Source organism: Falco naumanni, chromosome Z, assembly GCF_017639655.2.
Source record: "Falco naumanni isolate bFalNau1 chromosome Z, bFalNau1.pat, whole genome shotgun sequence".
Lineage (NCBI taxonomy): Eukaryota > Metazoa > Chordata > Aves > Falconiformes > Falconidae > Falco > Falco naumanni.
This window is the reverse complement of record NC_054080.1, coordinates 46413319-46428856: the sequence shown is the minus strand read 5'-3', so window position 1 is coordinate 46428856 and position 15538 is coordinate 46413319. Positions and strand designations below refer to the sequence as shown.

At 37.1% G+C, this 15538-nt stretch overlaps 1 protein-coding gene across 1 annotated transcript in view; it reads left to right on the top strand.

Moving 5' to 3' along the window:
- The window catches only part of TRPM3 (transient receptor potential cation channel subfamily M member 3), a 285325-nt gene that overhangs the window by 121550 nt on the left and 148237 nt on the right, over window positions 1–15538 (top strand). Inside the window, exon 2 of the mRNA XM_040580618.1 lies at window positions 15341–15420. Within this exon, the coding sequence (XP_040436552.1) occupies window positions 15341–15420 (80 nt within the window). The remainder of the gene's footprint in view (window positions 1–15340; window positions 15421–15538) is intronic.

Sequence of the window (15538 nt, the reverse complement as noted above, 5' to 3'; positions counted from 1 at the left end):
ACCTTGTGGAGTTCAAGATGATTAATAATATCACTGTATTGTTTTTTAACAGATAATATTGGATTGGTATTAATTTAATGAAAGGCCCATACCACCTAGCTTTCCAAAGTAGTTTCAGCACAAGGAATAAGGGTCTTCAGACATGGTTGTGTTCTGATGTCTGTCACTGCAGATCTTGGTGCAAGTCTCATAGCAGGTAAAAGTGAAAAAAAAAAAAAAACAACAAACAAAACAAAACAAAACAAAACAGTTTAATTGCTTATTAGAAATATTCACATCAATCACTTCGTGTCTAGGGACTCAAATTCCAGCTTGGTGATCAGTGGAAGAACAGACTGCCAGTCGGCAGTCCTGTCTGACCCCTCCCTCAGCAACACTGAATTCCACCTTGGTCTTTGTGGGATGACAAGGTGGAAATTGTACTCCCATACCAGTGATGTTAGTGTTTTATACTGCTTGGTCTAAGTTGTCTTACATCACAACTCCGCTTTCTTTTGTAGACCTTTCCAGGTAAAAAGAGTCAGCTGTGACTACCCTGACTGACCAACTGATAGCACAAGTCATGGCAATGCTTATTTCCTTGAGCCTATAGCTTGCAACTGAGGTCCGGTGGTTTAAGGAAGTCATTTAGACTTTATGGGGGAGCCTATAGAAAGTATTTCAGTACTTCATAGAAGGTTGTTTCACAAAATGTGTCTATTCACATAAAAATATTTCATTAGCTGCTGAAGGAAAAAACAGAGGGCAAGATCTACCAAAACATAGAGACACTCTCTTCTTCCCGTCTTCGTGTGCAAATGCCTTCACAGTGTCTTGGCAGGCTTTTTCCTGCAGTTGCACAAAAGTTGTAAGCTTAATCCACTGTAGGTGGTTATCATCCATCAACAGCTTTTATCAAAATATACATTTCAAATTTTGGAGGAGAAAGAGATACGGAGCTCAATCCCAGAGAGTGGTGTTACTGAGCGATGAATATCTACAACGTTTTGCCCGTGAGTCAGTCTCTTTCCAAGGCTTCATCTAGTGTATTCATGTTTGCTGTTTATTTCCAGATTGGTGTAATGGAGATCCCCCACTCCAGGTATGTATTATGCCCATACATGTATGTATACAGTTGCAAGAATTGTTGCATGTAGGGAACCATGCAACAGCAGTGCAATTTTCCTGTTGAGACCATTTCTGGCAGCTGGTACCTGAAACTAGTACCCAGGATCAGCTGACTGTTGTGGCTAAAAGCACAAGGAGGTATGGTAGCAATGTGAAAGCATAGGGCTTTGTTTTCCTCATTGCTAGGCTCAAGTTCTTCAAGTTTTCCAAAGTCATGACAGTGGGGGTTGCCGACATAGAAGAATTTACAGGATTTGAGATTTAATGAGGCCCACCCAGGTTCACTATAAAATTGTAATCCTACTGTTAATTCAAGGATTAAAAATGAAACTGTAGGGCTGGCTTAATAGTCCTGTTAAGTCAAAGCCAGAACAGGCTGAAAGAAGGTCTTTCAGTAAAACTTTCAAATATGAAGCAAAGCTAAATCCATAAATTAAAATAGGATGGAAAATCCAGTGAAATATGCTCTTCTAGATTAAGTAGGTCATCAGTATGTGTGGATACACATCGTGGTTGATATGATTAAATTCTGATACAGATCACCTTTAAAGTTATTTATTTTACAAGAATTTAAAATTAAAATCCTTCTTGAGTTTTTGTGTCATGTATTTTGCTTGAGGAATTCAGCAGATTGAACCAAGTTTCAAACTTCCTGAGACTAAGATACTAGCTGATCTTTTTCAACTGCCCTCTAAAGTAAGACCCTCTGTTCAGATCTAACAAAAAACACTAGAAACACCTACTTGATTTATATTTCCTGTGATTGTGTTCTTTTCTTAATTTGTGATTTAATAACCAATTCTATCTCAAAGCTATTCTTTTCTTTGTACTTTGACTCTCAAGAAAAGTCATGAAACTTTATAACATCAGATTTGATGTTTGTTTGTTTAAAGAATACTAGGTGTTTATTCCCATTTAAGCCACATGGTTAGCACCAAACATCAGGGAGAAAACATGAATAATGGATTCATGTGTGCAGAAAGAAAAAAAGTGCTCAGTCTTTTGTTATATACATCTTGGAAAAATGTGTGTGCTTGTACTATCATAGTTGAATCACAGAACAGTTGGAACAATTGCATTGAATAAAACACATTATATTCAACTTTCTTTGCCAGTTAAGAGAGCGCATGCTGAGTAACAGCCTGTGAAATTTCACAGTCCACAGGGAAAAAGAGAAATAATTACTGCACACATGGAAATATATGGCAAAAAATATATTGCATCATGCACTTATCTTCCATTAGGCTCAAAATGTAAGTGGTAGAATTACGCACTTTTTAGTATTATCTGTGTGAGGTTTTCCCTTTTCTGGAATATTGTAGGGCTCCTAGATTAGATAGTCTGACCATTTTCATTGGAAAGCTGGGGGGGGGGGTGGGGGGAGGGTAGGGGGGGTGGAACTGATAGCACTAGTCACAGTGGTATTTTTTTAGTTGAACTTGAATCAGTATAGAATGTTGACAGAAAGAAGGAGAAAGCAATGTTTCACTGCCAAGGGGAGTAAAGGAGCAGCGATCAACACTGGAACTTACAACCTGGATAAAAAATATTGTAGTGTGACAAAGGTCTTCAAGTTCTCAATTCTAGTCATGATTTTGAGTCCAAAATACTAAAAAGTTAGTGAAAATTCCTTGGCATAAAAAAATTAATGCCTTGTCTCTTGACCCTGACAGATACATGAATGACATGGAATTCTTGTGGGCTAAATACAATCAGAAAACTATAAAATACATTGCTAGTTTTTGCATGACTGATTTTTGTGTTGATGTAGCAATATAGGTCACAAAATAGTATTTGATGTGAACCTTTTTTTAAAAAAATATTGAATTACATAATGCTATAAACATTTGGTGAAGAGATACAGCTAAAAACCAGACATATGAAATGTTCATCATTCTATGAAGGACTGTCTTACTGTTGCAGATTTGCTGAACTATGACATTTTGAATATGCTGCTTGCATCATTACACAATTACACATGCTTTCCCCATGACAGCATTGTATATTCAAAGCATAAGCAAAGTGCATAAAAATTTTCTTGTATTGTTCACAATATCTGAATCAGTGTTTATCTGAGTGTTTCAAATTGATCATTCACTCCCATGGCTTCATAAATGCTCATATTCTCTAGATGTTTTCAGCTTCTTCACTCATGGTTATGCAGATATGCTGTAGGTATTACAGTAAAACCATATTTTTATAAGGAAAAAGTATCTGTAAGGTATTACTATACACCTGATTAATTCAGGAATTTAATCATTAGGTTATACTATAGTTGTGTGGGTTTTTTTCCTGTTCTGAAACATTGGATTAGGTGGACAATTGAAACTTGGGTATTATTTTTCAGGAAAATCAAATGTGAACAATTTCTGGGTACTTAACAGGGAAAAAAAATGGTAACTATACAGCTAAGCCTAGATTATAATAATGATGAAATACTATAATGCCAGGATCTCTAGGAAATAAAATACTATAATGACAAACTTCATAGAAGTGTTTCTAAAAGAAATGTGTTACTGCAGGGAGCAACTTCCCATTCTCAGAAACAGGTTTATAAGAGCCATGCTTTGGATTTACTATCAGTTTGCTGAAGCAACTAGCCACAAGACGTTTTTAACAACTAAAAAGGTTTTTCTGCCTTCCGCCCTCCTCAACAACAAAAAACAGTAAGGGGTTGCATGGGAGAAGATCTGCCAGGTAGCACACAAGACTTTTCTGTGTGGTTTTCCATTGCATTGTGTCAGACAAGGGAGGAAGAAAGGTCTGCACTGGGAGGGGAGATATGCAGTGGTGTGGAAGGACCCAAGCCTGTGCAAAGTGTGATCTGTGGGGAGAGCGCTGCCATGCTCCTGGCCGCAGGAGTCACTGCAGAGGCCAGAGGGCTGCTCTCTCTTCCCCTACCCACCTCTGGTGCTTCAGACTTCTTCTAAGAACTGCATCTCACCTCTTTATTCTGGCCAGACATGGCCAGGTACAAGCAACAAAAGTAAAAAGAAAGCATTTGCCTTTTTCAGTATATTATATGTTGAATATTTCCCATTCTCACTTGGTGCAAATGTCAGAGTAACAGCTGTGACTTGGATTAAGCTCTCAAGCGGAAAAGCTTGTCTTTATTTGCACTTTCAGGTTTGGCGAAAGGCAACTGTGAGTCAAAGTATACATTTTGACCTAATCTGCTGGGAAATGTTTTCCTTAGCTCTATTTGACATAAGTATCAAGGCTTGCTAGCGTTTTTACTCAATTTGGTTTCAAATGGTATGTCACTGGCATAATTTATTAAATTCTTCCTTCTATTTAAGAGTTAGTTAAAGTAGTACATTTGGTTTCAGTTCAACATATCACTGAAATCAAAGGTCACAACAGATCACATAATAAAAAATGTTGTCTCAAACAAAAAAAAAAATACCGGAGCTGTTCTTAAATGGTATTTGGATGGCAAATTAGATAAAGCAATATTGTTGTAACTTCATTCAGAATATGTCCACCATCTCTTCAGAACAACTTATATAAACAAGCTAATGTTGAAAGCACTGTTGTCAGTGCCACAAGTTGCCTATCAGGATATATGGGGTGCAACATATAACTAAAACAGAAATCAGTAAAATCAAGTGTGCAGAATACTGGGGGGAAAAAAGTAAGAAATGCAGGTTATAGGACATAAAACGAAATACCTACATACATATAGGACCTGTGCACCTTAGTACCTATGTTGTGGACAATAAATTGGCGAGAGTGGTCCAGGACGATACCTCTCCTGCCTTCCAGCACAGCCTGCACACACAGATGAATCTGACACAAAGACGGTTACAAGAATAGCTTAGAGATCCTTGCTGAAGTTTTACCAAAATCTGGGGGATGAGTCTTCCACCTGGCATGATGTGTTTACAGCCTGGAACTCATGTTTTATTCCCGTGTTTTGGTGTGGTTAGATGACTTCCAATACCAGTGCTGATTGTGGATTTCCATGCCTGGAGCGTGGAGGAATCATCTGTTCTCTGTCTGTTCAGGATTCTGCATGATATCCAGGAAAATCTTTTAAAAAGTGAATAACCTCTGTTGGTAATACTTCATCACGGTGAAGGACATGCCTTGCAGCTGTGCTCTAAAGATCTATTCCATAGGTTCTGCCATATTGTTCTCCAGACTAGAGCAGGGTTAAGTTAGTGACAGAGTTTAGTGAATTAAGAGTAAACCACGGTGTGTTGGTGATTGCTGTGCCATGATAATGGTTTCTCAGAAAGGCCATGCTGAGTGTTGTAGTCATTTCAGCCCTCTGGGAACATCTGCTCTGCATTAGAGCTTTGGAGCCTTAATATGATTCAAGCAGTGTGCTTTCAGTCTCTTTCTCACACCTGGTTTTGGTGTCGATTCATATACTTAAAGTCTTAACTTTTTTTTTTTTTTTTTTCAACCAGGGCTTCACATAAAAGGTGAAGAAACTGCAAAATTGCTTTCACGTTGACAGGTTCATCATGCCACATTTCCCATAAAAAGAAGTCACGTTAGTAAGTTTTGTGGCTCTTTAAAATTTTGGCCCTTTTTTGATTCATAGTGAAAGTGATTGATGCAAGTCTTCTGTGCTATCTTTAGAATATTAATATGCCCAGTCTTGTGAACCAGTCGCTTATAATTACTGGTCCCATATTCTCCATCCCAATATTGACCACTTGACTTGGGAGCAGTTTGCAATCTTATATAATAAATTAAGACAATGTTCATAAATCATCTCTTTATATGTTAACAGATATTTGGATAGAAAAGGCATGGAACTTGGATTACTAGTGAAAAAAAGGGGAGAAAAGGTGTGCCTGTTTGGGGAAATCATCTACTATGAACATGTTTCTTTCAATTTATGCTTTGGAATTTTAATGTAATTTTGTATCTTACCAGTTTCTAATTATTTTTTAATGTGTTAAATATTTAACTGTCTGATCTGCCCTTCCATTTTCTGAAACGCATCTTTTGTAGTTTCTTTCCATGTAGAAATTTCTGTCCTGCTACTTCTGCAATGAAGGTCCACAGCTTTACACAGTTGTACTTTAAGACAAAGCTGAGAAACTTGGACAAGCAGTCCCAGTTTATGTCTAACAACCTTGAATATCTCAAAAAATGTCATATTCATCCAGCATATCTCATAGGAAACTTGCAGGTCTGGCTTTGTTTTCTGTTTAAAATACAGACCATATAAATAATTTCCTTTGGAGAATGAAAAACTTAAGTATCAACCTGAAATATTTCCATAAAATTTTATCCCTGCTTCATATGAGCTGTTGGTGTATCAGATTGGGCTATATACAAACAGGTAAGTTTACAATATTCTCTGTGCCTGTAAAAAGATAAAGCTATGAATACTTGACAGAAAGAGTACCTGCTTCCAGATCTCTCTTAGTTGCAGCTGAAATCCACTTAAAATTATTAGTCCAAAGAGACAATAGCATTTAGACTGTGTTGTGAAGTCTTTCTATGTGACTTGCAACCTGTTCCATTTTTTCTAAGCTAATAATGCAAAATCCACATGACCCTGTCAGCTTAATGATGTGACATAATCAGAAATCATAACATGTTTCATTCCAATATATGCGACTCGGACAGTATGATTATCAGCAGAAGAAAGCACAGTGCTGTTAGTTTATTCTGTATCAGACAGCTGACATTATCAGGTCTGAATAACAAGGGCTGATGTAATTCAAAACCACCTAGTTCCAAAATGCCAAAAAAAACCCCAGAATCAAGAATTTCCCTTTATGACACAGAAAATCTAAGAAGCATCACAGTTACACCAGACTGTGCTGCCAGGGTGAGAGATGCTTCTCCTTGGACTTGTCCTGTCTATTTGGTGGCAGTGTTTGTGCATGGAGCTGGGGTGGCTCATTCTCCCTGCCGGGAGCCCAACTGTTACTCCCTCGTGCTGTGCCAAGCAAAACAGAAGGGAGGAGTTGTCAACAGGACAATGCAGAGGAGGCAGCAGCATGCTTGCCCCTGGTTTGATGAGTGAAAGTGGTTTCAAACAGGATGGCCTATAGGAGATACCTAGATGCAAGGAGCTCCAGGAGAAAAGAAGGGAAGAGATGGTGAAGAAGCACAGAGGGGTGTAGACAGGGGAAAAGGTGTTGCCCTACCCACGAGAAACATCTTCCAGTGTTTTGTCTTCTGGGTGTTTTAGTGGGCAGGCTGAGTTTTTCCCCTTCTCAACTAAGGGAAGCTTCTCTTCTTTTGCACCTGAGAAAATTATGAGTTTGGCTCGGCAGAAGAGGAGGAAGACGAAAGGGCTGATCAGCCCTGTTGTGTCATCTCTTATAATGGGCCCTTCTCTTGTTCCATTTCCAGAATGGTGTCTGGAGGAAGGCTAGAAGGTCATAAAACCAGGACTTCAACCAAGGCATTCTAGCAAAGGATGCCTGTGGGGCTGCATTATGCAGGGGACTCAAAAGGGACTTGTGAATAATTGCACAGCTGAAAGATGAGATGCAATGTGAACAGTGGCATAAAACTGGTCCATTCGAATGTTTAAACTTGGGCCAATATCTGGAATCCCGGTTCCTTCAGGCCCTTCATACAATTATGTACAATTTAACTTTAATTGCTTCATCAGCTCAGCACCCACACAGTGGCTAGCAAAACCACCTCACTCTAATGAAAGAGCAGACGATGTGATAGCTGTCATACATTTGTGGGGTAGAATGAGCAATTTAGAAATCAAGTAGTTCAGACCAAAATTAGATTCAGTGCAAAACTCCTACATGTGCATTTTAACCTCACGATTTTTTATTAGACAGCATTGAGATCTGTCTTAATGTGAAGGTTATTTTCTTTCCTTTCCTTAATTTGAGGAGTTACAAATAATGTTACACTTTTTTAGAAGCCTAAACCAGGTTTACTGGTTTAAAAGACAGTCTGCCAGCCCTGAATGGCAGAAAAATAATTCCTGTCTATTGTACTTCCCAGTTACATAGTGCACCTATACATTTCTGTGGTATCATATTTCATTACGATTTGTTAAGCTACATCTGACATAAATTAGAACTTCTTATAGGTATATTGCTGTTCTGTCAAATTTTTATTAAAACAACTTGATTTTTATAGCAGTTCTTTACAATTATTATTATAAATTCTTTACTAAACTGGAGTGAAATATTGGGTTTATGCTACATACTTCTGTGAAAGTGCTACCACAGTGCTCGGCAGTGTGGTGAAGAAAGCCAAATAATCTTTTGTAGGAATTATTAGGAAAGGAACAGATATCAAAACAGTGAATGTCTGCTTGCCACAGTACCAATCTGTAGTTCACATTTGGTGCACAGTTCTGGTTCCTCCCAGAAGGAAGGCTCAAATTAAGGGGCAAAGGTTTGAAGAAGGGCAGCAAGGATGATAAAAGGTAGCAAGTGGTTTCTACATGAGAAATTACTTGGTAAAGTGTTAATCTGGAGGAAAAAAGTTAAGAATCTTGAAAACCATGACTGGGATGAAGAAGAGGGATGGTAGTTGACTGTTCACTGCCTTTCTCAGTAATAAACATCATGGGAAAATATGAGGAGTCACCTTCAAAACAAACAGAAGGAACTGATTCCCCCTGCAGCAGGGAGAAGGGTGTTAAGGGTGCTGAGAGTTTGCATGAAATCAGCAGGCAGGTTTGTGGAGGAAAGGCCATGGAGTGTTACAGAACACATAGATATCACAATAATGGAGGAATTCCATGAATAGAAAATAGTTGCTGGCTGAGAAACTATTAGGAAAAAGCATTACATACATTTGACATGTTTTTCCTTTTCTCTAGCACCTATTTATAGCACTTGTAGAGACAAGGTAGTGGGCTAGATGAACCCATCACCTGATCAAATAGGGCTTTCTTGCTAGAAAAAGTTTCTTTACTTATTTAAACTTTAACCTCACAGCAGATTTGGTGAAATCATCAATACTTCTCTAAAGAATCATCATGAAAGAAGTCAATAGGCTGAATTCTTCCCCTCGTAGGCCAGTACCCATAAGAAGGAAATAGGGGAATATTTTGAAAGTATCTTTCATTTTAATAAGCTTTTCTTTAAAATTTTTGCCTTGCACTTCTGCTGATCTTGGAGAGGTCTGTAGGGGCATGGTTGTCTACACTAGTTCTTGCATCTAATCATTCTCCCTGGTTCTTTTTGAAATGTCAGTCTTTCCAGTTAGTTTATCAATAGCATGGGTAATAATGACTGGTCACATATGCTTGGCCTATATAATGTTTTGAAAATACATAAAGCATAGACACAGATTTGCATAGCAGCATTAACAGAGACATAGAATTTTCATTTTTGTTACCCTGCAGTAAGAAAAATGTCAGATATAATGCTTAAATCATGAACTATTGAGCGAAAAGTTCCCAATTATTTTAAAATTACTTTATTTCTTCTAAGCACAGTGTAGAGTTACATCTGGTAAACAATGCTAACAGATAAATTCTGTAATATACTGTGGTAAAAATGAAAATGACTGCATTCTGTGCCCTCCTCCTACTCTATACTGAATACAGCTTGATTTTCAAGGCATTTCAACATTGTTCTTGGAACAACTGTGATGATAAAGTGTTTGGGGAATCAGTTAGAAGAAGAACAAAATGTACAGAAGTATAGCTTTACTGGGTAAAGGCCTGATGGCCAGCCCCTAAGATGCTAGTAGTAATAAACGTCTGTTAGAAAATGAAACATTTTGTAACACTCTAATGATTCCTATCTTAATGTCCAGAGAGGTCAATTCCTAATGCTTCAAGCAAGACATAAAAGTGCTTATAAAGCTTATAATTGGGCAATGCTGAAAGGAGGGGTAGAAATTTGGCTCGAGCACGCATAGTAATAAGGTTATATTGCAGCATTGTCATCCTTTGTACTAATCTAGCTATAGAAGTTTACTGATAGAGAGTCTTTACTCAGAGACAGTGGGATTTGCGAAAGTGCCCATTTGATTAAGGAACATTAATCGCATCAGCTTGCAATAGCACTGATGCAGTTCAGTCACCAGATGCTCCTGCAAATCCTTGTCTGTAATTTGCTTCAGTAATACTCCATTGCCTGTCCAGCTGCTCTGCCCCGCAGCAAGGTAAAGAAAGGCTTTTAACAACACCTTTCTTGCCTAAATGAAACCTGTCTTATAACCTGGTTACTTGCTGGAGATAAAGTTGGGAAGCAGGGAGTTAGAACTGCCTCCAGTTCTGCTCTGCTGAAATTGCAGGTTTCTAAAATTGTCACAGTCTTGAAATAATGTTAGTTCAGAGGTTAGCAGATAAGCATCCCAGATACATAACATGTTAAAATCTGCCAGAATTCATCTTTCTGGAAATTTTCTGTTCTTGAATAATTTGTAATATTTACTGTCCTCTTTCGTGAGGTATCAGTACTGAGCTCATTGCTACTTGCTGTTTGAGAGTTCATTAACAGTGAGCTGGGTTGAAAATTTAAATAATATATATGTTTGTAACAGTAAGTGTGCAACATCCACCTCTCTGAAAGCACTATTTTGCATTTGCACCATATTGGAAAAAAACAGCTGTCTCCGCTTATTTGCTCTTTATTACTCCTAAAAATATAGGAATGTCTATGGCACTGGTAGTTTCATTGCCAGACAGTCATAACATTACCACATCTTTAAATGAACTATGGCAAAGATAGTTGTAATTTCCTGTAGCATCAGTGGCATATGCCAACTTTACTCAAGCCCATACCTATAAAATACCCTTCACAGTGCCACCAGGTGACATACCCGAACAAGTACAACCATTGTTGCTTGCGTTGATGTGCCTTCTGCCGCAGGTTACATTGCAAGCTGGAACCTGAAACCAGAAACAATCTCCAGAATCTGGTCAAGTCCAAGTACTGAAGTTTCACTTCAAAGTCAGATTTCGATTTTTACTCAGTTACCTCAATCATATGAAATCTTTTCTTTGCTCCCTTCACTCTTTCTGCCCTCTCAACCAAACCAAATTCCCTTGTGTTAAAATGCAAGCAGTCTTTTCCTGCGTACTCCCTCGTCGTATTCTTTACATCACTGAGCTGTTTACTAGCTGCTGTCTTGATGCTGCAACTTTCTCTACCTTTGCTGTTTTCCACAAACCATCTTTGGTGTGATCCTGTGCTAAAGAAATCTCACAAGATGTGCACAGGTTTCTGTTGCTGTGAACTGTGTGCTAGAAAAATCTCACAGGTTGTACCTCCGCTGGAACAAGATGTATATATGTATGCATGCAGAGTGTGTATATGTACATACTTCATATGTACATTACATACAAAAATACATGTACATAAAACTCAGGGAAACAAGAGAAAAAAAAGTATCTCATGACTTAGCCAGCCTAGCAAAAGTTTCTCAACATATGTGATGGTATAAGAATTTTAAAAGTTGATGGATATGCTCAGCCTTGAACATCCTGGGCCCATCAGAGCTAATGTACGTGCAGAGTAGTTTAGTGCTTGTGTATTCAGGAGTAGAGAGGGATTCCTCCAAACTTTGGGGGTGAGGAGGGAAGAGTAAAAATATTTTGTATTTGGAAGACTCTTGGAGTAAGTAGTTGAACACATATAATTGCTATGTCCTAAAAAAATCTAAGTGTGTTCATATGAAAAGGTTGTTCTTCAGTGCTGATGTCAAGAGGGTACAGTAAAGTACTTGTCCACAAATTTCTGAACATTAAAGTTGCGGTTTAAGTTACTAACTTTTAATAAAGCTGAAAACAATGTAGTTGCTTGTCTCTGGAAGACAAAGGTTTATGTTTATGACTTTCTGAAAAGTTACATTCACTACAGTACAGAAACTGTGGTGAGAAACAGTGACAAACCCCAGCTTCTTTGGAAAAATGCCGTTGTTGATTACTTGCAATATATTTCAGCTGTGTATAGCTTTCTCACAGTTACCCAATAAACACACTGGTTTCATTCTTTGGAGATTAGCAATCTCTTATGTGCTCAGGTTCTTTCCAGCTTAGCACACTGTTTCTTTTGAAGGATTTGTTTTCCTGGGTTGAACTTAAGAACTCAGAGCACCTTATCACACTTTCACAAGCTTGCTCTCTAAGGGGAAAAGAAGAGGAGGAAAAAAAGGCCTGTCAAGTCTTGCGCCAGTTAAATCCATGCTCACAGGGGATTTGTTTTTCTTCTGGCGTCATATTAGGCGTTCAAACCAAGCGGTGTTATGAGGCTGCGGGTGAGTGTCCACCAAACCCTTAATGAGGCTAATCCTACAGCAGCACATTCCAAGCAGCTAATGGGTGCAAGGGCTTCGCTCCCTCTCACATCTCTGCGTTGTGGACGGACTGAGCAACTTGTTCGGGGGGGCGGTCGCAGATGTGTTATTAGTGATCACCGGCAGCAGGGAAACGTGGACAGCAGAGTTTGCTCCAGGACAGACTTAAACCACCAAGTTTGATGCTCAGGTAAAGAAGAGGGAGAAAAAAGATTCTTGGTGGGATTTTGCAGCTAAGTTAATAAAGAGACTAAACCTAGAAATCTAAGCTGTGAGTAAACTAAAGCAAAGTGTAAGTATGGCATGTACTTTAGGAATTCACTGTGGACTTTAAACTGTCTTCTAAATTAACACTGAAGGAGTGTTCATGAACTAAGAGAAAGAGAAGGTAAGGTTCTTGCTATACTATTCTTTAAAATACTTTGTAAAGTACTTTTTGTAAACTTTTTACTACTTTATTAAGTCACATTGTAAATAAGAGTTCAGTGCAAACTGTTTTGTTATTGATGTGTTGATTTCCTCAAGTTATTCCAGTTTTGTTATGAAGACTTTACAGCAGGTAACATAATTTATTATATCACTGAACCTTGTATTTCATTGCAAACCCTCTCTGTCACAGCAGGATAACTGGCATGGGACAGTGAAACCAAATGCTTTCTTTTTAGTTTGGAAGGACAAGGAATTATGAAATTACTAAGTCGTGTATTTTGGCATTATGACTCTGTCAGGTAGGGTAATCTATTGTTTGAGATCTAAAAGCTGGAAAGTCTTTTTTTCATGATGTGAGTAAAAGACTTTTTAAATCAGACTATTATTTTTGCAATATTACAATCAAAGAAGTATAACGAAGATTCAAATGCAAATTATTACTATATTTAACATAGCTGGGTTTCTTTTCTACTTAAAAGACAGTATGAAAAAGAGTAGGAAAACATTTTAAGTGTCCATTTAATGTTTTTTTAAAGCCTGCTTGTATACCTAAGGAAAAAGGTTTTCAGTGAAGTACCTGTTATGGCACCTTTCTGTAATTAGTGGTCATCTTTAGAAAAGATACATTAGGTCTGCATAGTAAGTAAATTCACCAAGGTAAATTGTTTGCAGGAAAATATGCATAATTTATGACATTTAATAAAGGTATTTTTAGGGACTCTTGTCGACATGAATTATAGTCATATGCTGTGTAAGTTCTGCACTAGAAGCTGATTTTGAATGCCAGGAAGAAAATTAGGCTTACAAAAACTTTGCACATTTTCTAAAGGATATTGCAGGCATGTATTTAGTGTTAAAACAAACAAGCATAAAGATAAAAAAGTGTTCTTTTTTTTGTCAAAAAGTTACAGAATATGCATATGTACACAACAAATGGGGTTCATTAATCTGCAGCTTCTTATCAGTGTATATCTTCTTAAGGCAATATAGAAAGCTTGTGTACTCTTGGCACTCAAAGAGGAGAAATTTCAATAATGTGTGGCCCATATAGTAAACTATGTCATTCAAATGTTAGCATTGCAATACCTGAATAATAATGGCAACTTCATTTCTTTCTGTACAGCACTCAACAAAAAGAAAAACATAATTTTTCTGTGTAGTTTAGCTTCAAAAGTTCTGCAGTAAGAGGGTCAAATGAAGTTCATAAAATTCACTCTGGATGTCTTGACAGTTCTAGAAAGTTTATAAAAAGATTTTCTTTGCCTGCAAAGACTACTAAACTGAGAAATTAATGATGCGCTACACTTCTAAGATGATTTGACTGTATAATATACAGTGTTGTGGTGATGATGATGATGATTATTGCCTGCATCATAAGCTTGTAAGCATTATAAGTTATAAGTAAATTACGATAAATTAGAACTTCAAGGTACTCTCTCCTATGTAAAGTAAAGCTTTTTCAGATTTTTCAGAATTTCTATTTAGTTGTCTTTTGCTTAAACATGAAACAAACCTTGCTCCACATTCTATAACATATTAACTTTCTGTTTGCTACAGTAAAGAACAATCAAATACAGTTCTATTTAATGCTGTTAACAGATTTTTCTTTTTCCTGACTGTAAAAGTCAGATTAGGATGTATGCCATTCCTACAAAATATGAAGTATAGCAGATTTTTCAAATAAAAATTAAGGCAGAACAAAGATAAAATATTGTTATGTAACATGAGTGACCACTAGATCCAGTAAGGGATTATATTCTGTGAAAAAGGCAAAAGAATAACTTTCTCTGTACTGAGAGTAATAAGTAACAAATGTACCTATAAATTCTTACTATGGTACTTTATAGTTTATACTGGTGACATTCATTTACTCCAAAAAATTTCCACAGTTCACAATAATTTTCAAAAGTTCACAGATTTCTGGGTTTAAACATGAAAACCCGTTTTAGAGGTTACATCAGCTGGTTGTCTGACTCATAGTGTATCAAAGTCTTTTGTGTCTTGTTTCATTATTTCAGAAACTTATCTTCCTGATTTAAAAAAAAAAAAAATATTTACTAAGCTGTCCACATATGAAACTGTGTTTTCTGGTTCCATGCTAAACAGTGCTCTCGGTACTTGTATAAAGAACTACTCTGGAATCACAGTGTTGTAAGTTCTATTGTAAGACATTTATTTTCTACTTTGTGAGATTATTTTATTTTTTTTTAATTAGAGCTGACTTAATTGTATCACTTAAATGGAAATAGATTTTTTCAAGTATTTTTAATGAATAGGTGTGTTTTTCTTCTGTCATGCAGAAAGCTTTACAATTTGAATTAATTCTTCTCCAGTGGTTGCTGCTATGAGAATATAGATGACAGCATCAAAGTCATATCCCTACTGAATATGAAAACAATCTTAAGAGCTTGTATTGGGTGCTTAGCTCTAGAAGGGAACCATAGTTCTAATGGAAAATGTTTGCTTTGCGCAAAATGTGCACTGCATTCCTGCAAAGTCAGTGAAGTTTTCTTTTATGTTTGAAGTTCCTATTCAGTTGTACTTTAAGTCGTGTTTAATAAGCAAACAGAGCTCACGGCATTTCCTTTCTCTTTTTTAGGCACAGAAATCATGGATAGAAAGAGCGTTTTACAAGAGAGAATGTGTTCATATCATACCCAGCACCAAAGACCCCCATAGGTAATTACATGCTACTTGTATGAAAAAATGAAAGCAAATTACAAGAAAATATATGTGTGTGCATACATATGTGTATAGATATAAATAGTTTGTAAAGATTTATTTGATCGTAAGGTTG